The 23,581-nt window shown below is 43.8% G+C and overlaps 2 protein-coding genes, 1 long non-coding RNA gene and 1 pseudogene across 3 annotated transcripts; 1 reads left to right on the top strand and 3 right to left on the bottom strand.

Annotated features, from left to right (window-relative positions):
* Positions 1–519: 519 nt before the first annotated feature.
* On the top strand, positions 520–3,879 carry LOC103632980 (protein FATTY ACID EXPORT 1, chloroplastic). The gene is made up of 6 exons (XM_008654682.2): positions 520–789; positions 2,492–2,744; positions 3,040–3,207; positions 3,438–3,484; positions 3,563–3,603; positions 3,741–3,879. The coding sequence occupies exons 1-6, from the start codon at positions 520–522 to the stop codon at positions 3,877–3,879; spliced, it is 918 nt and encodes a 305-aa protein (XP_008652904.2).
* A 6,708-nt stretch (positions 3,880–10,587) lies between these two features.
* LOC111589889 (uncharacterized) lies at positions 10,588–10,763 on the bottom strand (annotated as a pseudogene).
* Positions 10,748–12,855, bottom strand: LOC118472975 (uncharacterized). The gene is made up of 4 exons (XR_004851532.1): positions 12,452–12,855; positions 12,227–12,352; positions 12,049–12,138; positions 10,748–11,884 (listed from the first exon to the last, which is right to left on the bottom strand). It is a non-coding gene; the product is annotated as an uncharacterized lncRNA (long non-coding RNA).
* Positions 12,856–15,461: 2,606 nt separating this feature from the next.
* On the bottom strand, positions 15,462–16,909 carry LOC109941173 (uncharacterized). Its single transcript, XM_020541686.2, has 5 exons — positions 16,622–16,909; positions 16,202–16,321; positions 15,969–16,101; positions 15,670–15,728; positions 15,462–15,578 (listed from the first exon to the last, which is right to left on the bottom strand). The coding sequence occupies exons 1-5, from the start codon at positions 16,907–16,909 to the stop codon at positions 15,477–15,479; spliced, it is 702 nt and encodes a 233-aa protein (XP_020397275.1). The 3' UTR covers positions 15,462–15,476.
* Between the last annotated feature and the right edge of the window lie 6,672 nt (positions 16,910–23,581).

Raw genomic sequence — 23,581 nt, 5'->3', positions numbered from 1 at the left:
AAGGGCTCCGCTCCCGAGCTCGCCGCGGACCTCGCAGACGAGTACGCGTACCGCGCGCGAGCGGCTCTGCAGGGTGGCGCTCGTGCCGCTCCGCCGCGCGCTCAAGCTCCCCGAGGTCTTCATCTCGGCGCGCGCGTGGGAGTCAGTTAGGTACACCCGCGTCGCCTCTGTGGCCATGAAGAACTACACGGACCTCTTCCTCAAGCACGACGGAGGCAGTCCAGCGATGGGAGAGCCGACGGAGGCAGCGCCGGGAAACAGGGCAGGACGAGGCGGCGGAGGACGAGCATCGCGGCGAGGTAGCTGCAGATGACGGCAGCCGCGAAGGACGCGGTCGCGCCGACCGTGCGGCCTGGCTGCCAGCGGGACGAGGCCACGGCCGGGTGCTCCACCAGGAGCCACCGCGACCGGCTCAGCAGCGACGCGGCCGCCATCGATCACGCCTCGTCGTCCGAGAGAAGGAAAGAGGGGGAAAAGGACCAGGCCAAATTCATCGGTGGCGGTGTCCGAACCCACCTCATGCCGTCCCTCGCAAGTAACGAGCCTTCTCTACTGCGGCTACACGTCCCCCGCCTAGATCGAGCGGCCAGCCGGCGAGAAAATGGTGGCGTCGAGTGGTGGCGCGTGAGGGGTGCTACCACTTCCGGATCTGAATCTCGCCATCAAGTCCGCTTTCTTGCCTCCAGGTCTGGGCGCCGTCAGGAGGAGAGAATGGCCTCCAGGACGTCGCCGCTGGTGTTCAAGAGGGTGGCCGGGATCCGAACCATCGCTGAGTCCGGCCGCTTCAAGGCAAGCTCCTTCCACTTCCCAATAATCAAGCTATTACCTGCTTTAATCACAATCGCTCTGCCCCTCCTGGTGCTTTGCTGGCCTTCGCGGGTCACTGTCCACAGTAGTAGCTGCAAATGCTTGGGATTCGCCTTGCGACTAGCCGCGGAATGCACGATTCTGATCACTAGAACGCAAATTCCGATCACCAGAGGCTACTCCGTTCGGAGCAAGGTAAGACGATTGCCTTTGTATGCGTCTGAGCTATGCTCTAGGTTGGGATTAGTTCCGGCCAAAAGAAAGGGAATAAGGGATGCTATTAAATGATGTGAAATTGTTGCTCAAGGCTCCCTGTATGGTTGCTACTATGTGTGCATACAGGATGCCTATGCATAGGCGTGCAGGCGCACCCACCACCTGTCACCTATGGTCCCTTAGCTGAAATAGACAAAATTAGGATGGCAAACCTTAGGTTCAGTTTTGATTTCTGAAGTACTTTGCTGCCATGTCAACAACAAAAACAATATGTTCTGATTGATTCACATCCCACAGGAAAGGAATTATGAGCCTTGTGTTGGAGAAGTCGGAGACTAAGAGTATATGGCGACTCCATTGGTGAACATGTCAACGGCTGGAGTGTTCTGGAGCAACTCGAGGTTGTTGTAGAGCTCAGGGAGACTTGCCAACCTTGTCACCACGTAAGTTTCTATCTCTACAAATTTTCTCTACCGTCTCCTTTTGGTACCCCCTCAATCTCCCGCCCCTGAGGATTCTCGCTGGTTCTGAGCATTCTAGATCTCCTGTGCCATGCCTTGATTAGTGTTGATTAGGATTAGTTATATGCTCAAAATGCTGCTTGCTTATTATGTAGTCTGCTTGTCCTTAGATTGCCTCTTTTGCAACTTTTTGCATGAAGTATTATGCATTGAGAGTGATCTTCTATTGTCATGTTCATTGCAAAAGTCTCACTTTTGATCCTCAAATTAAATGCTAGAACTCTTGATCATGGCTATATTTTTTGCAGATTCTACTCTTAGGAAAATTCATTGTCTATGCTTCAGGTACCATCTTCAAACTTGGGCTAACCTATGTTTGGTGATTGTAGCAAACCTTTCAACTAGCTGTGGATCCACTCACGAGAAATAGAAACCTTTCAACTAGCTGTGGATATTAAAGGACAAACTTTCATCTCAAAATGAGTCTGTAGGTTCAACTTGTCAATTTGTCAGCACATCTGTTCCATGTGCCAATACAATCAACTGGACTACTGTAAGAGCTGTTCCTGTATGCAGTAGTGCCCTTATCTTATGCTTTCAGTATCTCACTAGGATTATTCAGATATAATGGTGGATTTAGTTACCAGATCTTTTCTGTGTTAATTTGTTCAGAGATAGCTGTATTCATGTGCAGTTTTTGTTGTCTTTGTTCCTTAAATCTGAATTTAGCAAAGTACTGTTAAATTGTTCAGAGATAGCTGTATTCATGTGCAGTTTCTTTCATCACATAATAAAAGCGAAAAGGGCGTATTTGTCATGAAAACAAGATTTGTTGAACTCTGTAGCTTCCATTCAAATAGCTTAGTTCTCTTCCTTTTTGTAGAAGCATTTTTTTCCTAGCAAAAAAGATCCGGCATGTTTACCTACCCTTCTTATGTTCTTCCTCTTGTACTCCTAATATCTGTGGTTAATATTTCCTCTCACACCATTGCTGTATTGCCCTGCAGCCATGGACTACAATGTGCGTGAATGCAGACTATACCACTCCTGCTGATTCTGTCGCCACCTCGGAGCAAACAGGTGGTGAAGCTGAGGCCACCTTAGAAACAGGTGGTGAAGCTGCAGCCACCTTGGAGCAAACAGGTGGCGAAACCGAAGAGCCGACCATTGTAGCACCTGCTAATGAATATACAGAGCAGGAGGCTGCTCCTCAGCAGAAGTGTGCAAAGATACACGACTTTTGCCTAGGGATACCTTTTGGTATGATTCCAGCTTTGCAGCTAGCAAACTTTTTGGTGAATACAGTTAAGTAGAAGTTTTTTTTATTGCTTCGGTACTACTGACATAGCAGCATGGTTTGTTTCTATGTCTTCTCTCTTTCCACCCCCTCTGACTAAATCTTTAGATAGGGGTTTAGGGAGCTTCTAAGCATTTTATCAATATCTCAACCTTTTTTTAGAGCTTCTCAGTTCCTCCAATACTATGCTATCCATTCAACATTCTCTCTAAAGTATCAGGAGAAAAAAAACCTAAAGTTACAAATTTTCTCGTTCAGGTGGACTTTTACTCTCCATGGGCCTTATTGGATTTCTCTTCTGGAGGAGCCCTGCGAGTCTTACCTTTGGCGTTGCACCTGGCCTTGCCATATTGGCCCTGGCTGTACTTAGCCTCAAGGTCTGGAGGAGCGGGAAGTCCAGCTTACTGTTCATACTGGCGCAAGCAGGTAGTTTTGTTTTCTGCAACATACCGTCTTGGCAGGTTTTGTTGGAGCAGGGCTTAGAGTTTGGATGCATGCTGATATTCTCTAGATCTCATTAAAGTGCATTCTGAACAGGCAAACTATAGTGTCTGAAAATATTTGGTACTGTTAACCAGCTGTCATATAAGCTGAACTGAAATTCTGCACGTGGATGAAACCTATGATAATTAATATGCTACGCTCGTTGTTTGCAGGCATTGCCGCTGCGGTAGCATGGAAGCACGGCCAGGCGTACACCACTGTGAGTCAGACTGCAATTCGTTTTATCGAGGACCACTTGGGCTAGCTTTCTGATCAACCTTTACTCTTTTCCTCACAGACGAGGAAGCTGCTTCCGTGGGGCTTCTACGTCGCGCTGAGGTGCTCCTTTATTTCCTGAATTTTTTTTCTCTTTTGAAAAATCCACTACTATCATCTTTGTCAAAGTTATATATGTTAATATCTCGTTTCTCATATCATGCTTCACTGCGCTTCTGTCGATCTCTTAATCCTATCAGTGCCGCAATGATCTGCTTCTACTCCTACGTTCTTGGCATATTTATTTTGACGAATACTAAAGAATTGCAACTACCATTCACTATACTTCAAAATGGAGAAGTTTCTACCAGCAAACATGGATGCAATTATGCGTCTTAACAAGCATGATGTGAAGTAACAATGTACGGGCACCTGACTATAGTAGAGTTAAAGGTAGTTGATCATTTGATAGCAATGGTAATGCGATATCCTCCCCGACTGGTATTATAACTCCCTCACGGGATGGAGTGTCTTTTAGATTGTGGTCGTCGTTCATTGGTCTACGTGCCGCCCTGTACGTATGCTAATGTAGTCTACTTTGCCACTCAGAGAGTCAAATGAAGGCTGCACCATGCAGGCTTAGAAGGCAGAAATCAGAGATCCTTCGTGCCCAGTATGTTGACGTTAGAGAGCTCTGGTACAGACACCATGCATACAGATTTAGTCGGTCTAATAACATCGTTTCTTCTCCCATAATTTCTTTGGACTGAATTCGCATTCCTGCTACTCACTTACTCCTGAATCCTGAATTCCTGATACAGTGGTGACATGCCAGTAGCGGCAATCAGACTCAGCTGCTACTTGTTGGCCAGCTGAAATATATAAAAGCATGCTACTTATTATTTTGTAGTTTGTAGTTTGTAGTGATGTTCTATCATTTAATTCGCAAAGTCTTGATAATACAGGATCTGTGTAGGAACATGGAACATTGAGGCGTATGTCAACCCAATGAATTGGATATTGAAGAATGGCTGGATATAGATGAACCAGCTGATATTTATGTTCTTAGGTAATTTTTTCACTCAGATAAACCTTCATTCTTTCATGTGAGTTAAACATGCTCTCGAATTCGAAAGGGGGAAAACAATAACGTAAACCTTTTATATATATTCTACTGATATTTGTGTCGTGCAATTATGAATTAGTAAGCATATTTGATACTAGAATAGTTACTCTAGCCCTGTTCAAAAATCTGAGACTTAAATCACATTGCAGTGAGTTATATTCAAATCAGCACTAAATTTTTTCATGCGATGTACTCATAGCAGTAGCACTAAATCTTTTAAGTGACTCATTCCATGACTTAAATACATTTTTACTGATTACTTCCCATTTCTTGCTAGCTGTTTACGTGTATCTGTTCGATCTATGGCTTCTCGGCGCTCTCCCAGGTAATTTTCTCGTCTCTTCATTCGAACTCATAGCAGTAGCACACAAGTTTTTCTTGATTAGTGGTATACTCATATCAGTGGTATATTTAGAACAAGTTTTTCCTGATTAGTGTTATACTCACATTGCAGTGAGTTATATTCAAATCAGCACTAATTTTTTTCATGCGATGTACTCATAGCAGTAGCACTAAATCTTTTAAGTGACTCATTCCATGACTTAAAAGATATAATGTTTGTCAATAGTTGCTTGTAGCTTGGGGCTTGCTTCTGGCGCATACAGGTGTATTGCATGATTGCCTTGTAGTCTGTGACTTCTATTTGATCATTTTTGCTCCTCGTCGGTCGTAGTTCCTAGCGATCTCTTTTAGCATCAATCATCGTGACAAAAAAGGTTTGGCTAATACAAGTAATGCTAGGACGCAAGGCCCACACATCAAAATCACATGAACCCTAGATGACTAGAGTGAACGAAAAGATTGATGAGTTGAAGGTTGGGATTCTGCTGCAAGTTATCAGCTCAAGCTTCTACCATAGCTTTGGGAATTCTTGAATTGTCTAACACAGTTACCTTTTCCCCTCCAGTCCCGGATGGAGGAGCTAAAAGCAGACTTGATCAAAGCAAAAAATGGAAGCCCCTAGGTTTTGATACAGAGGGGAAGCCAAAGAGGAACTTGGCTCCTGAAGCGCAACACATCTCAACCATACATTTTGTTGTATTTTGTTTTTGTGTGTTAATAAAAGCTAAGGTAGGCAACCTGAAAAAACCTACTTGCAGGATTGAAAAGAAGATTGCAACGCTTGAAGGCAAGATAGAGAAGATGGAGATGAATAAGAAGATAAAAGAGGATCTGAAGGCAGTTGCACTTGGAACGTCAAAGGTCAACTACCTTGATTCTAGAATAACAGTGGCATGGTGCAAACGCCATGAAGTCCCTATTGAGAAGGTATGCAATTTCTGGTTCTGACAATATTTGTTTTTCCCCAAATTCCCCAGTTGCAAAAGCCTGCAGTTATTGAACATGCAGTTCTGCTAACAGATTTTCAATAAATCTCTTCTCAGGAAATTTGTATGGGCAATGGACATTGACTCGGAATTCAGATTCTAGGAGAGCATTGGCTACCATGTGCGAGCCAGTTTGGTCCAATTTCTAGCCCTTCTCGTCGGACACTAATTACAGCTAGGAAGGAAAGTTCGAAGTCCCCTGCTCCTAGAACGAAGGAAAGCACCCGACATTTTCTTTGTGGACCCTTCTTTTTTCTTCTTCTTTCGGTTCAATTGCGTTAAGTTCAGTATGTATTATGCTGAGAAATTTGAGCTCGTTTGAGGACGAGTGAGTTTGAATGCACTAGAGCTAATGATTAGTTAGCTAAAAAATATTAGTGAAATTAGCTAGCTAACAAATATTCTCTCGGTTCTTTTTTATTTGTCATGTTTTAGTTCAAAAATGAACCAACGAGCAACAAATATTCGAGAACAGTGATAGTAGCTAGCTAATTTGCTAAAAATAGCTAATAGTTGAACTATTAAATAGATTGTTTGGATGGCTTCAACTAATTTTAGTAGCTAAGTATTAGCTTTGTGTTTTGGCCATAGAAGACTTGTTCAGGGAGGATCCCATGGTCATTTGTATGTTTCCAATTTGTGTTTTTATTAAATCATTGTCTAATTGGTGTCAGGTCTTCTTCCATGGGCGGATCATTGTCGACTGGTGGTGTCAGGTCTTCTTCCATGGGCGGTGCCGTGGAGCACCTGATTGTCTCACGTATTTGACCAGCAACAAGGGACGAAGATTGTCGACTAGTGGTCTCACGTCGATAGATCATAACTCAAGTTTTTTGTAGATCTTGGTGCTATTTCATCTGATGTGTCATGTTTCAGTGATTGATTTATAGTGAACCTGTAAGATGTAAAATGACCTTTATGACAGAACCAGCTGCAAGAACAGAGTATTCTGAGAAACCTTTGTTGAAGTAAATGTCATCGAGTTTCCTAGCAATCTTATTTTTGCTGGTATCATATTTCTTTGAGCTAATCTTGTTCATTAGCTTTATATGGCTTTTGCTATGAATAGAAGCTATGTACTTGTCCGGATTTTGTATATTATAATGATGTTTGCACTCACCATCCGTTTTCAGTTCTATTGTTACTTTCGTCGCAACGCACGGGCACTCACCTAGTACTAACATAAGGAGTAGTAGAGATATAGAAACGAGACAAAAACGAGAGTGTTTATTCCATCCATTTTTTATGGGATCCGGTTTTTATTCTGATTGAATCCGTATTTATTCCATATTTAATAAATATAGGACGAGTCTAATATCCATTAGTATATAAACTAAATTCTCATGTCTTTAGGTGACAAATTATAGACAAGTGGTCATTGTAACCATCGACTATTTTCAATGACAAGTGGTCTGAAGTCTTAAACAACATCAGATGAAGCTATATGTATATCATTATCAACCAAACAACAATAGAATGTTGCATATCTGTATCTATTTGTTTTGTGTTATTGTCCTGCCAATCAATCATTAGTCAAACATCAATACCATTTGTGTTTGTATTAAATTACGAGTTTCCGTTAGTATTTCAGTTTCCATTTGTTTTCGCAATTCCGTTTATCTCGCTCCAATTTCTGTTCCTGACTATTCTGGACCCGATCTCGTTTTTCGATAATAAAATGTGGATACAGAAATAGGAGAGGTTTTTCTGTCCGTTTCCAACCCTATATGAGACAAGGCAACATCGGCGCACGACCGCGGTGCTAGTCTAGTAGGCCCCGTAGAACGGCAGAAGTCCCCGTCAAGAGCGGCAGTAGGACGAAACCGTCAGCCGTCATGGACCTCCCGTGCAGGCGCGACTAACGCGACACGATCGGCCGAGCTCAGCGCACGTGACCGTCAAGTGGCGCTTGTAATTATAGATGGTCAAGTGAGCTGTGATAAATGGGTCGACACTAAGCATGCACGATTCGTAGTGCTTCGATACGACACAAGCAGGATTCATATATTGCTAGTGTCAGTACGACACTAGTCTAGTGTCGTGCTTGGGCCTGCACCTCGACACGATGGGTTGGTAAGAGCACAACACGATTAAGTGGTCGGTATGATTAGACACGACTTAGACAGACTGGTACTCTATAGATGTGATTGTGATATGTACTTTGTGACTGTGAATTGTGATTTGTTATGATTTTAAGCATAATAAATTCACTCTATAATGGTTTACATGTTTAAGTTCTAAAATTGTACATATAATCTTAAAGATGTTATATATTTTTAAGCTCTCAAAGTAAAATAGTGACTACACGGACACTATTAGATGTTAGTGTAATATAGTGCTGACACGACATGATTATGATTATGTACTATAATATAGTATCTGGCCGATAACTATTCACTGGTGCCGATATGACGTGACACATTTACGACCATCCGTTTGCCGGTAATCGTGAGGGTGCTCCAGCCAGCGTCCTGCCCGTCCGCGCGCCTCACGCGAGACGCGACTCGACTCGACTCGCCTCGCCTCGCCTCCCAAAACAAGAGGGCCGAATTTTTTGTATTTTGGCCATTTTTCGAAAAAAAAACACGTTTGGACCCTAGAAAATTTTAATTGCATTTTAGACCCTTTGCTCGGCGTACCTCGGCGCCATAGGTTATGGCGCCGAGGTACGTGCTGCGTTGGCACAACCCGGACGCCGTGGCGTTGACGTGGCACCGAGCTCGGCGCCACAGATCTTGGCGCCGAGCTCGGTTGTGTTATCAACAGTTTTGTTGCAAAGAAATAGTGCAAAGCTTTCTAGCTCAGTTGTTGGAGCACAAGGTTTTAAACCATGAGGTTAGGGGTTCAAGCCCTACAACTTGCTTAGATTTTTTTTATCTTTTAAATAACTCATTAGGTATACTATTTGGAATGCAGGATTATTATATAAATCAATACATGAATTTTGTAGTCTCACCAGGATTATTATATTAACTAGGTGAGTGCCCGTGCGTTGCAACGGGACCATATAATACCACAATAACTTATGTATAAATGTGTGTTATATTATTATAAAAAAGATTTCATAATTCATTTATGATCCTAGGCATACACAAATTTTGTTATTTTAATCTAACTGTTTCACCACTACATTACAACCAATCTAATTATAAATATTCTAGATAAGTTTATGGAATGAACTTTGAAACAAGTTCTTTAAGGTCACTTGCTTAGATTTTTTTTATCTTTTAAATAACTCATTAGGTATACTATTTGGAATGCAGGATTATTATATAAATCAATACATGAATTTTGTAGTCTCACCAGGATTATTATATTAACTAGGTGAGTGCCCGTGCGTTGCAACGGGACCATATAATACCACAATAACTTATGTACAAATGTGTGTTATATTATTATAAAAAAGATTTCATAATTAATTTATGATCCTAGGCATACACAAATTTTGTTATTTTAATCTAACTGTTTCACCACTACATTACAACCAATCTAATTATAAATATTCTAGATAAGTTTATGGAATGAACTTTGAAACAAGTTCTTTAAGGTCACATGTAGAAGCCACGATAGAAAAATGCAAGTTTTTTAAACAAGTTCTTTCTCACAAAAGGGCGTTCTCGCGGATCCTTGTTGTATATATGGGGGCAAAGTACCAAATCAAAGGACACAAGAAACCTAAAAGGTAACTGTAACCATAATATGCTCAATAGATAATTGTGAACCAAAGTATATATGAAGGTTGTAGTAAAGAATACTTACAAAGATCACTATCTGGCTATCTCACAATCCACCAAAGTTCTGTAAACATTTCACAGTGAGCAAAAAAGACAGAAATAATAATATTTGCTTGTGTTTGCTGGTAGTCTCAAAACAGGATTGCCCCCCACCAAAATGAAGAACAGAGTTCATGCACCGTTTGTGAGAACTCAACTGGGCGAATCGAAGAATAGCGGAAGATGTGAGGAGGAACGGGGTGGGGTGGCGGCCTCGACCATCTCTTCCCTTCGGATTTCTTTAATACCCGTCGTTGTGGTGCAGCGTCGTTGGAAGGTCGCCCCCAATGATGGGAGGAGATTGCAGGGGCGGTGATGGAGGGTGCGGCCACAACGACGATTACCTTCCATCGGGTGCGTGGAGCGGGTCTCTGGTCTGGGGGCGACCTTCCATCGACGGGCGCACGGTGGGGGAGGCGGCGAGGTGAAGCTGCGCGAGCGGGTGCGCAGATTGCGGAGGCGGTCGCGTTGTCTCTGGTTTGGGGTGACCTTCCATTGGCGTCCACGCGGTGGGGGAGGCGCCAAGGCTGAATCTGCGCGATCTTCCATTGGTAGACGCGGACGCGCAGTGGAGAGGCGCCGATGCTGAATCTACGTTAAATCTGCTCGACCTTCCATCGATAGACGCAGACGGGCGGATTTTGCGGATCGCGGAGGCGGTCGCGCGATCTCTGGTTTGGGGCGACCTTCCATCGGCATCCACGCGGTGGGGGAGGCGTCAAGGTGAAGCTGCGCGACCTTCCATCGGCAGACACGGACACGCGGTGGGGAGAGCGTGCGATGGGAGCCAGTGGACGCAGATTCTGCGGACGTGGACGCACGGTGGGAGCGCAGCGCGGCAGAACATGGCGCACAGAGTGTGTACTCCTACAATAGTGTCTTATAGAATAGTACAACATCCTCAGTGTTATAGAATAGTACAACGCACGGGCACACAAACATATTTAATATCCATAAAAAATAAATTTAATATCAGAGTGAACATATAGTTCACATATCAGATATTAAACTAATAAGCACAAATATAACACCTTAGCTAAAAGGCCGAGAAATATTGCTCTCAAAATCTTTTTAATATGATGTCATGTTAGTACAACATCCTCAGTGTTACAGCAGCACTACATTGCTCGGCAGTAGCAAATAGGGTTCCTGGAGCTTTAGGGTTGTATGAATTCTTAACCCTAACTGGAATATCACCTTCTCTATCAGGTCTCATTGATTGTGGATGCAAAACCTGCATTAAAGTGAACAGTCCATAATAACGATCCTAAATTTCTCGCTTCTGTTCAGGAGACTGACATCATGAGCTATATGTTCAATTCATGATGGTTAGTAAAGCAAATGCCAAGCAACAATAAATATAGCTTTGAAAGGTAAAAAGGGAACATATGTTTATCTACTGAACATGATCTTTCGTTTTTGAGAAGTATGCAACTGAAAGATTCGTTTATTCACTGAGAAGCAGCCTGCTCAAAATACACGTGTAATAAGGATGAATATCCTGTACCGTTGTTTAGTTCCAGAACTCTTTTCTTGAGCATTTAAAATATAATTTGTACAAAGATTCATTAGTGACAAAACAAAAGAAAAAATATGTATGGGGACAAGCAACCCATCTCGTCGATCCATACCTATCACAAGCACAGTATGCTTTCAGACCAATTAGGCAATGTATGGGGATAAGCAACGATTTTCATGAAATGCACATGCTAGCTTAGTGATTAGCATCAACTGTTGTCTCAACTTTTTTCCTCAGAAAGAAAAATATGGTTTATTAAATATCTATTCAGACTAAACATAGACATAAATTTCTCTCGGTCCCAAGGCTTTACCAATGGTTGTAGTAATCAAGTCGCTACCACCTTGGCCTAAAGTAGTTACAGCACCAGATTTCCAGCCCTGCAAGTGATGGCGGTTGCAGTAAACAAGTTGCCTCATGAATGATAATGTGAACATAAAATAGAATGTAAAAATGCTTTTAAAGCACGTAATATTTCTAGGGAGATTTTCAAGATAGTCGTAGATTCAAAATGAACATTTGGTCTATATAATACCTCTGAATCAATGAGTGCAGCATCAACGTCGTCAAGGTTAACATCTTCGCCTTGTTCAAAATGTGGTGGTTTATAGCCTTTTTTGAACCATTCATCTTCCAAAAATTCTGCAATTTTTATCCTCTGCAAGAATACAACACCCATTTATCCAACAGTGATAACAGTGACACTGGTTGTAATCTGGTGACAACAATACAACAGATAATTTTTTTTTGAACAAAGAATACAACAGATAAATGAAAGAGATGAGACAGATAATGAAAAGACACGTCTTAATTCGAACTTACGGTATCAGGGTTAGGATCGAGAATGCGCTTAATAAACTTCCTTGCTCCAAAAGAAAACCATGGTGGGTAAGAAAAAGTTGCATGGCAGATCTACAAAAGGAAGTCAAAGAAAAGTTCATCAAAATTATCCTTGCATTTCATAGGGAAACCAAGATATAAGTGTATTAACCGAATTTACCAGTTTGTACAGTCTCATCAGATTGGCATCATCAAAGGGTAAGTATCCAGCCATAAGAACAAACAAGATTATGCCACAGGACCATACATCTGCAGCCATACCATCATAGCCTTTATCAGCGAGCACCTGTAGAAAGTGTGCGATACTTACACATCTTGAAGCACATTAATCACATAAGGTAACAACACAAATAAGCTGACAACTGTGGAGAGGTGAGAAACTCACCTCAGGCGCTACATAGTTTGGAGTTCCACAGGCAGTATGCAGAAGCCCATCCTCCTGACAGAAGCTCAGAAGAGTTAATGGAAATTCTTATCACCTTTCCATGTCTCCAAACACAAACACAACTGAGGAATACATTATACGTCTGCTTTAAAAGGTGGCAAGTTAATTCAATGACCCAAAACAATGATGTAATAAAACATAAGACACATCAGCTTCAAATAGAAAGAAAAGAGCTTGTCTAATGAACACACAAAATTCATGCTTCTAGCTACTAAAATTCACTCTCTAGCCGACGTTGTTCACTGCTTGGCTCTGCACCTGTGGTAGCTTGTGGAGGAAAGTATTCTGTTCTATAGCTGTCCATCTTTAGTTTGATCCTTTTCTCTGGAGGATAGGAACCAACTCCTCTTGCGATAGCGCTAGGAGCCATTATCACACTCTGCTCACAGCTAGTAATCATTGAACTGACCTGAAGAAAGTTTTCTCCAGGATCATAACCTGGAGGTCCAGCTTCCCTTGAGATGGCAGCTTGAGTCATAGTTAATTTCTCTTCACACCTGGTAGTATATTGGCTTGGTGGGATATCCTCTTCAATGCATTCGTTAAGATTAATTTGTACCATCAACTTTTCAGAAATCATGTCATTTGTATCTGCATCTGGTTTATCTATCAAACCAAAATTGGGTTCTATTACTTGTATACCATCAAAGATTGCGCTACTATTATTCTCAGTAGTATTTTCTCCTGGGTATTTTTGGTTCTTGGCAACAGCAACTCTTGAATAATGTTCAAAGGTTCAGGTAAAATAGATCCCAGACGATCAGCAGATGTTGATGGAGGGGGCACCATAGCACTTATTTCCTGGCAGAAGGTTAGAAAGGTCTTAGAAGATAATATATGGCAACATAGTCATGAGGTCAACAGGAAAAATACATTGGTTGAGACAGTCGTTACACTAACAGGAAGGTCATTAGATGCCAATGGAGAAAATGTAGATGCAGCACCAACTGTTCCACTAAATAGGACAGGAGACTCGCTTGGTCCAACTTGGCCAGGATTACTATGGAAGGCGCAAGAATATAATCAGTCCAAAACAAGCAACAGAAAAAAGAATGACACATCTGTAAAAGATAGTCAAAACATGTGTACCTCAAAAATTGTGCAATAACAGTATCCTCAGACCCCAGTTCTGTCGTCGGCTGAGTTATACATGTTAGTCCACCCATATGTACAGTTGACAAATTACTGGAGGATGCTGATGTCGAATTTGGACTATAAGCTCGAAGTACACCAAGAGTACTCGAGACAGTAGCAACACCAGACAGACCAGAACCTGTTGCTCCCACATTTTGATTGTGGGGATGCCACACGTGAACAAAGTCCTGAAAAGAACAGAATTAGATGCAGACAGTCATGTATCCAATGCAGAAACAATATGCAAAATTTTAATTCAGAAGTTTATGTTCTGCTGCTGTACCTCGTACACTCTCTGTTGGGAAGCAGATAAATGCCCAGGCTTAGAACGTAAGCTTCAGGTACACGAGCAAACGGCCCTTGAGCATAAGCAAAAGTTTCATGATATGTAGGACCACCACCCTCTCTTTTTTTCCTTTGTTGTGAAAATGACTGCGCTATTTCTGCATCAATCAATTCAACAGACTGACAAGAGCATGTTAGTCATGAGGATCAGGGGAAGAACAATAGCTTCAGCTGCTTATCCATTACCAAAGGTAGAAGTGGTAGTGAATTTGGATAATCAAAGTCCAAATGGACTCTAGTTGCTTTGAATGCACTTAGATAGGATCCAATATTTATAAATTGTATAGTCAAACCTAGTTGCCATGGGACAGACTAGGCAACTAATCATGATTAGTCCTCGACCAGACCGATTACTCAAGCCTAGTCATAGTCGTAACTCGTACATATAGTCATCCTAAATATTTCAGGACAAAAATAATATATACAGCTATTTATACTAAATAGTATACACAATAAAGCAAGCATCAAGACTACAGGCCCATATCCTGGTGGACCATGTTCTATTGAGGTGGTCGCAGGACTCATAAATAGTCCCGACTCACAGCTTGTATTCCATGAAGTGTCACTGCGCTGGTTTTCTCTGGGCAAATATCCTGGTGGACCAAGTTCTCTCGAGATGGTTGTAGGGCTCATAAACAATATTTGCTCTCTGCTTGTATTACAGGAAATGCGACTGCCTTGGTTTTCTTCAGGCCCATATCCTGGAGGTCTGACTTCTCTTGAGCTAGTCGCAGGACTCGTAAACGGTCTTCGCTCATAGCTTGTATTCCATGGAGCCCCATTGCCCTGGTGTTCTCCAGGCGTATATCCTGGTGGACCAACTCCTCTTGCGATAGCGCTAGGAGCCATTATCACACTCTGCTCACAGCTAGTAATCATTGAACTGACCTGAAGACAGTTTTCTCCAGGATCATAACCTGGAGGTCCAGCTTCCCTTGAGATGGCAGCTTGAGTCATAGTTAATTTCTCTTCACACCTGGTAGTATATTGGCTTGGTGGGATATCCTCTTCAATGCCTTCGTTAAGATTAATTTGTACCATCAACTTTTCAGAAATCATGTCATTTGTATCTGCATCTGGTTTATCTATCAAACCAAACTTGGGTTCTATTACTTGTATACCATCAAAGATTGCGCTACTATTATTCTCAGTGGTATTTTCTCCTGGGTATTTTTGGTTCTTGGCAACAACAACTCTTGAATAATGACGGGTGGCAAATATTCGAGAATGAATGTAGTATAATGGTATTGTCTGGATTTCAAAAAACTGCTGATATTGTTAGTTTTGGTAGTGTCAGTGAAGTTAGTAAAATGATAGCACCAACATGGATATTGGAAATGTTAAATCATATTTCAAAAAATAATGTACATGCTAAATCCTAAACTACTGAGTGGAACTTCACCTTTTTTGACATGCTAAATGTTATTAGAAAAATACTTGACGTGCTAAATCTTTTTTTTAAAATGTGCTGAACAGCAAAGGAACTTCACCTTTTTGGACTCCTTGGACTTGCGAGCACATTGTGCGTTCCCAGAACCTGGCACAGCTTGTTAGATGATATGCGTGAATCCACAATGTCCAAGAATACCTTACAAAGCATAGTATATGTAATATGTTACAAATGGGATGTTTACAGTTACATATATTGTGGTTAATGAGAAATAATATAAGAGGTTGACCATATTGGTCTGGACTGATGCTGAATCCACTCTGAACTGTTCGATTTTATTCAGTCCGTCTAGGCAAATGAACAAGAGTGACAAGTTCAGAACTTCAAGCCAGCGACGATCACGATTTGTTTTCTAGCAAATGCAATGGAACAGTGCAGTCTTTTTTTTCATGTTGTTTTAAGTAGGATAAAAGGTCGGGAAACAAATATTCTGGGGGAAATAAACTGTTTTTTAGAAAAGGGAAAAATCAGGCCTTAAAACAGGGTACAACCAATTCTGACTAAGTTTTTTTAGAAGAAAAAATATACCTGCCAAAGCTTTAGCCTTTCTGTGGTCATCTGCAAGCTTTCCCACATTGTCACGAACGGCAACATGAGCAGCAGCACAGAGAACTCCAACCTGCCTCATTCCACCACCTAGGGTCTTCCGGAGAATTTTGGCCTGAAGGTATTATTCATATTTCCATCGTAACTTGCAATTCTTTTCTTTTTGCAAACAATACAACGCTGCAGTTTAGACTTAGGAACACAAATCAACCGACCTTGTCGATGAAGGCCTTCGAGCCAACAATAAATGATCCAACGGGGGCGCCTGCTCCAGCAGGAACAGGATCCGCTCGAACGACTCCAGCTCCTCCTTGGGCACATTCAGAAGGAACCGGCTGCAGAGGTGACTCAACTCGGATTTATTTAAGCAAATCCAATAAGAACTTCAGAGGGGTCTAGGGCGTAGGGAAATACCTGCAGAGATCGTCAAGCAGCTCTTGCGGCGGCAGCTGCCCCCTCGATGAAGACCGGTTCAGTCCCCCGCCACCCGCCATCGTCATCCACCGGCCAGCGCGCCTTCCAAGCGCCTGTTTGTTTGAGATAAGGTTTTGGTTGTGAGCAGTTAGTTCGAAGTTCGTAGGCATCAGATAGCCAAATAGCTTGAGGTTAGAGTACGGGACGAGGGGTGGGAATACCTGATCTGGTGGGCGCTCTTCTCCGGCGCAGATATCGGCGAAGTTCTCGGCACCTTGCGTAGGGCAGCGGTAGCCCACCCAGTCGTGCACGGAGAGGGGGAGGGGGAGGAGGGGAGAGAGAGCACGCACGCGGTCTGCTGGGGCCGGCTGCGGCTCGTGCGGAGGAGGGGGGCAGGAGGCGGCGGGACGATGTGCGGAGGAGGGGGGCAGGAGGCGGCGGGACGATGGGGTGCTCGCACGGTTGGACGATGGGGGCGGGGTGATGCGTGGGGGTGAGACTGCGCGCATCGGACGCATCGGACGGCTGAGAGACTCTAAAGTGTATTGGACGGTTGAGATCGTCGGAAGGCAGAACAAGCAGAGGCAGCCTACCCCTTAGAGCCTTAATAGGTAGTATAGATTTTATTTGGTACGACATTGATTTGTATAAAATTAAACTGGTGGTGTTTTTTTCCGAAAAATAGCCAAAATACAAAAAAATTCGGCTTCAGCGTTCGTCCTCCTCCGTCCGGCGTCGGTCAAGCTGGGTCTCGCGAGTCGGCAGGCTCAAAAAACCGTGTCTACCGTGGCTCAGCATGTGCCCAGGAGGAATAGAAATACAAGAGACGTGCGCGTAATCATCCCTGCCTCTCTGTTTCCTGTTACTTTGATTAGCTGACTGGTCAATCACGAACGTTGATATTTCTGACAAGTTTTTTAAATATGTCCGCGATAAAATCTAGGTATCATAGGGATTACATGCAGATAAAGACAAAAGTATTTATAGGGTTCAGAATCTAGAAAGTGTCAGATTTCTATTATTACAACGACTCGATCTATTTGTGTTCGTGTGGATTTTGGATGATTTTTTATCAAATCGATTTTTATCAACTACAAAATTCATGTATTGATTTATATAATAATCCTGCATTCCAAATATTATACCTAATAAGTTATTTAAAAGATAAAAAAATCCAGGTGAGTTGTACGGCTTGAACCCCCAACCTCATAGTTTAAAACCTTGTGCTCCACCAACTGAGCTAGATGGCTTTGTACTATTTTTTTGCAACAAAACTGTTAATAACACAACCGAGCTCGGCGCCAAGATCCGTAGCGCCGAGCTCGGTGCCATGTCAACGTCACGGCGCCCGGGTTGTGCCAACGCAGCACGTACCTCAGCGCTATAACCTATGGCGCCGAGCTGTGTTACCTCGGCGTTATAGGCTATGACGCCGAGCAAAAGGTTCAAAAATGTAATTAAAATTTTTTAGGGTCCAAACGTGTTTTTTTTTTAAATGGCCAAAATACAAAAAAAAAATTCGGACAAGAGGGGCGCCCGAGCAGGATAGCGGCACGCGGTATAAACTGGGTAGCGGCCTAGCGGGCGGCAGCGCCAACAGGCGGCGTCAGCGGGCTTCTCCAGTCCCGAGTTGGTGGCGCGAGCGCTGAGGAATGGATGTCCGGGTGCCGCCGCCGCGGCGCGGCGTCACGCTGGCCGAGCAGCTCGCCGCGTCGTCCAACCTCCGCAACCTCCTCAAGCTCCGGGACGACGGCGGCGAAGGTGGAGGCCGCCCCGCCGCGGCGGGGAGGCGGCGCACGCTGCTGGACGCCATCCGCGACGCGGACGAGGGCCGCCGCCCTCCCGCCGTCGCTTCCGGCCGCCACAGCGTTCGTCCCGCGCCAGGAGGCACGGCCACCGCGGCGCCGGGGTCCGCCGCGCGGGGGGCGAGCCAGAGGGTGTCCCTGATGGCGCTGCTGGAGCGGACGGAGCAGCAGTGGACGTGGAAGCGCGCGGACGCGGAGGAAGCGGCGCCGGAGGAGGAGGAGAAGGAGAAGGGCGGCGGCATGGGCGGGCGGTGCTGCGTGTGCGTCGCGCGGGGCAAGGGCGCGGCCTTCATCCCCTGCGGCCACACCTTCTGCCGCGCCTGCGCGCGCGAGCTCCGCACCGGCCGCGGGCGCTGCCCGCTCTGCAACGCCACCATCCGCGAGGTCCTCAACCTCTTCTGACACCCCCCCGCAGCGCCATGCGTTGCATTCCGCCACGTTTTCGCGTTCATCGGTGACGGGTCGATGATCGATTAGAGAAAACAAGCATTCGATCGGTGTATAGATGAGATCTCTGTTTCTTGTTTCGCCTCAGAACCAGATTCAACATAACACATGTACTAGTACCATTCAACGTTCATGCCCATGGATCGAATTGATCCTGCAATCCCCAGGACGCCGTGCTGTTGTAGTAGAGATCTCTTGGTCCAGATGCTTCAGATGTCCAACCCATCAGAAGAATATCCTGGCGTCGCTGCCCGGAGATTGCGTGATGGTACACGCGTATCATCTGAGTCTCGTGCAGGCCGACAGCCAGGCAGTGCATGAGATGATCCATGGAATCCAAGCTCCACTGCGTTCAACGCATCGGTACGTCCAATTTCAGACTGCGGTTTGTGATGTCAGGAGCAGAGAAAGATAAGCGCGACGAGACCATCCGCCTGTCCACCTGAACACTTCAACGTTAGGCCGGGATGTTGACTCGGCGGAACCGGGACGGCTTTTTGTCAAGTCGCCGTAGTGTTGGGCCGAGCGATCAAAAACGAACAGTGCCGGCGACCATGATGCCTTGAGGCGCTGGCACGCGGACAGAACGACGCGCAGATCATGTTGCATATATATACTCGGTAACTTGTGTTGGGACTTGTTCTCAAATGCTATGAATTAATAACAAGGCAACATAAAATGTTAAATGTTAACGTCCTTCGTCCATGAAACATTATTCACTTGAGGATAATGAGCCTTGGACGAAGGTTGGTGAGAATATAATTACGAAGCTCAAGTCTTCGTAATACAATTTTAATAGATTGTATAAGATAACATAAAATAAAGGGTATAAAAGGGTAAATAAATCATAGACGAATTATATTGTATTTACTTAATATATTGAATCATTGAATACAATAATACCTCTGCCTTGGCAAAGGTTGGTTCCCGAAAGATGCGATTACAATTACCAGAATCCGTGAACAATAAAGGAATACTGTTCACTATTTATAGGCACAGGACGCAGCTTGTGAGGAATTACAAGTATGCCCCTTATAAAAGTTTACAACATTGACTCAGACATTTATGGACTAAAAGGTCATTCTATCTTTAAGTCGGTTTGTAATACCGAAGCTTCATGAAGAGGAACCTTCGGCCATTTTATGCAAACAGCTTCAGCCGAAGACTGCTTCTTCCTATAAGACCTTCGGCGACGAAGCATGGACCCAACAGTAGCCCCTTTCGCGGTGCTAGATCGTTTTTCGTAACGAGCTTGATCCATGAAAAAAGTCTCTTTAAGCTTCGGGGAGCCGAAGGTCTAAAAAACACCTTCCCTGAGCTCGTTGTTCGAGAAACGATTCAGTTCCCCAGCACGTAGCGGTCCCACCTTGCAGAGTTACTGTTTGGTCTCTGCGGTCCACCACACAGTGAGTGCGAGCGGGTGTTCGCCTGGTGTAAAAATCCTGGCGCTTCGCCTTCTTACCTGCAGTACTATATAAACAGACGAGTGGGTGTGAAGTTACCACAGCATTCATTGCTATTTGCACTGTTTTGCTGCCAAAATTTTTAGCCATCGCCGAAGCTTGACTCTCGGAATCGAACGAAGCTCCAGCTTGAAGCCTGCTTCGTCAGAAGAAAAAACTTTGGAAGAAAAAAGAAGAAAAAAAAAGTATTAAATTTCCACAAACTCATAATTAAATGGCCAGAGTGCGTTCTACCGCCAGGGTAGAGCGTGAGGGGGGCGAAACTGAAGCTTCGGAGACTGCTCCCATCTCCGAAGTTATGCAACGATCCGGGCTGGTGACTTCAGAAAAGATCCCTAGTGATGATGCGGAACAAGCAGAACAAGCAATTACCGAAGCAGAAGAAGAAGATATTGAGGAAACTGATCCCGAAGATGATTATCGCATTGCCATGCCAAGCAAGCCCAGCCACTTGGACTTCGAGAAATCTACTGTTTCGAAGGCTGATCTCTCCAAGATGGTAAAGTCGGACTTTTTTAATGAAAATCAGAAAAAGCTATTACGCTTCGGGGGAGAAGAGACTACCCCAAAGCCGGAGAAGGATGAAATTGTTATTTTCAAAAGCTTTCTAAAGGCTGGATTAAGATTCCCCCTACATGGGATTATTGCAGAGGTACTGAAGAGGTTCGGTATCTAATTTCACCAGCTGACCCCTAACGCTATCGTTAGGCTTAGTGTTTATATCTGGGCACTCTGAAGCCAAGCAGTGGAGCCATTTGCGGACAGCTTTTGCCGGGTTCACGAGCTGCATTATCAGACGAAGGCTAGAAAGGATGGATTGCACGACAATTTTGGTTGCTATAATTTCGCCTATCGGAAAACCACAAAGTTTCCTGTAATCAGTTACCGGAGCAAATGGGCAGCAGGCTGGAAGTCGGAGTGGTTCTATGTCAAGGTTGATGACGACAAGGAGAAGCTTGTGCAAAGTCCACTCGAACTAATCTTCGGAGAAACCCGACCTCGCTGCAACATGACACCCGAAGGTCCAACACAACCAGCACTGAATGAATTCAGAATTATTTCAGAGCATATCAGTACAAGAGACCTGGTTCAGGAGTTTTTGGCTTTCAAAGTTTTTCCTAGTTTGAAAGAATGGGAAATGTCGAAGCTAAAGGGGGAGAAGAAAGAAGGTGAACTTGTGCGTTTACCTTACCATTTCAAGTTTAAGAAATACTTTAAAACACCTTGCCAAGAGTGGCTAGATACAATTGAAGTAATGTGCAATGAAATACTTGGCAATTATTCCAAAAAAGAAGATCAGTTGATGACCGCAGCCTTCGGCACCCGTCCGAAGCGAAGACTAAATCGAGTGCTGGACGCCTTGGGTTTTGAATACCCTGATTATGAAAATCTGAACAAAGGTGTCGGAGGCCAGAAAAGGAAAAGGATAACTGAAGCCTTAGATGAAGATGAAAAAGAACCACCAAAGAAGAAAATTCCGAAGAAGAGGAAAGCGTCTTCTCCGAAGCGAAAAACATCCGACGAAGAAGAAACCCCCGCATCACCCTCTGCCACTGATGTGGAGGAAATTTTGAAGGTAATGACTGAATCCCTGCCTGCGAAGCTAAGTCCTTTGAGGCCTCAACTGACAAAGTTTTTTCAGAAGGAAAAAGAGCCCGAAAAAATGAAGAAAACAACTAAAGTAAAGAGACAGAGAATCATCGGTGTGACAGAGGTCATTGACAAGACACCGCCAAGAGCTTCAGCTCAGAAGACACCAGCGGCTGAAGAAAGGACAGATATTGAAATCACACCTTCGGAGGTCGCAGCTGTCGAAGCTGCCTCAGTTGAAGATTTGAACCTGGAGAGCACAATTGAACATATTGACAAAATACTGCTAGACATGGCCACAGAAGAAGCCACCACTGCCGCCGAAGAGGCCACGGCCGCAGCGTCGGGGAAAGGAAAGGAAATTGCTGACGAAGCTTCAGAACACGAAGCCTTCCTGTTTCAAAATTTAGTTGGAGAAAAATTGTCAAAACCCGAAATAGAAGAACTTAAAGAGTATGCCAAATCTTGCGGGTACAAGCCAGGAGCACTCCTCTTCGGAGGTATTGATGATGAGAAATTAGATTGTATCCGAAACCAAACTGGAGCCAAAGTTATCGGTACTCTGTCAAAGAGTATCGGTTTTCCGAAGCTAGAAGTGGACATTAGCCGCTACCGACGACAACATATCGTTGGTAGTTTATTTTATTCCAATTTCAAGGTGAACTACTTTTCCCTTAACTTTTATTGTTTTTAGTAACGAAAACATGTCTTACGAAGGTTGTTTTCGTGCAGAGTATGCTGCTGAGCAAAGCCTTGAAAATGCAGCAAGATTTTGAAGACAAGAAGCACGAAGTTATAATTGAAAATTTAGAAAGCAAAATAAAGGAGCAATCAGCTGCTATTGAGAAGAAGAACTTCGAGCTCCAGGCAGCTGAAGGTTCAATGGCGGAAGCCGAAGCAAAAATAACAGAACTGAACACGAAGCTTCTCTGCCAATTTGAGCAGTTTGAGCAAGAAAAGCAGGAACTTAATGCTAGACTCGAAGCCGAAGCTCAACAAAATTCAGATTTGAAAAAACTATTGGTGGGCCTTCAAGAAAAATGCTTGGAATTTAGCAACAAATGCATTCAACGACTAAGAAAAATCTTCCACTCAGTTGGAGCCAGCAGTGAGAAATTCACCCCCTCAGCTGAAGATTTACCGAAGACCTTTGAACATATTGAGGGTGAAATTGATGAGCTCGACGAAGTTATAGCTGGGCATGGTGACTTCTGTGCCTGGGTAGCTTCTCGAGGCACTGCTGCAGCCTTCCTAAAAGCTGGCTGCGATCATGGAAAGATTGTCAATAGGCCCAATTTCACTTTATCACCATCAATCCTAGATGACATTCCTGATCTCGCCCGAAGTATCTCCAATAGATTTGTAAAAATGATATGGACAAAAGGCGGGCGAGAAAAAGCTGGAGACGAAGCTCGGAGTCATCTTGAACCAGTAAGAAATCATACCTTGTGCTTACCTCTTTCTTCAAGCTCAATTTTGACTTACAACAACTTAATTCATGTAGGATGACGAAGCCGAAGTCGATGATTAAAAAGAATGATGCCGAAGCTAAAATCCCTCGAAGATTACGTAGGAGTAGAATGTAGACAGACTTAGGAAATTTTTGAGATAACTTTTTGTGAATGTAACTAAACTTGCCTTTAATGAGTTCTGTTCATACCTTGTATTATGCACTTACCCTTCCATTAATGCATATGAAGTGCTTTGTTGTGGACGAAATTATCTTTTTTGAGCCGAAGGCGAAAAAACACCTTCCCTTCTTTTCGTACACAGCGAAGCATAGAAAACAACATTTCCCTTTCTTCCGAAGCTCTCCTTTTTGTACGCGAAGAAGCTCTTCTCTTATGCCGAAGCAACCACTTATGCCATGATGATA

Source organism: Zea mays, chromosome 7 (assembly GCF_902167145.1).
Source record: "Zea mays cultivar B73 chromosome 7, Zm-B73-REFERENCE-NAM-5.0, whole genome shotgun sequence".
NCBI lineage: Eukaryota > Viridiplantae > Streptophyta > Magnoliopsida > Poales > Poaceae > Zea > Zea mays.
This window is presented reverse-complemented; position numbering and strand designations above follow the sequence as displayed.

What these genes read in the sequence shown, in the direction of transcription:
- LOC103632980 (XM_008654682.2), top strand. Translation starts at nt 520, where the DNA reads ATGCCGTCCCTCGCAAGTAACGAGCCTTCTCTACTGCGGCTACACGTC. An exon ending in CTGAGTCCGGCCGCTTCAAG is followed by an intron (nt 790 to 2,491) that starts GCAAGCTCCTTC and finishes ATTGCCCTGCAG; the next exon opens with CCATGGACTACAATGTGCGT. An exon ending in GTTCATACTGGCGCAAGCAG is followed by an intron (nt 3,208 to 3,437) that starts GTAGTTTTGTTT and finishes CGTTGTTTGCAG; the next exon opens with GCATTGCCGCTGCGGTAGCA.
- LOC109941173 (XM_020541686.2), bottom strand. Translation starts at nt 16,909, where the DNA reads ATGCGCGCAGTCTCACCCCCACGCATCACCCCGCCCCCATCGTCCAAC. An exon ending in AAGAGCGCCCACCAGATCAG is followed by an intron (nt 16,322 to 16,621) that starts GTATTCCCACCC and finishes TCACCTCTGCAG; the next exon opens with CCGGTTCCTTCTGAATGTGC. An exon ending in AAAGGCTAAAGCTTTGGCAG is followed by an intron (nt 15,729 to 15,968) that starts GTATATTTTTTC and finishes TCATTTGCCTAG; the next exon opens with ACGGACTGAATAAAATCGAA.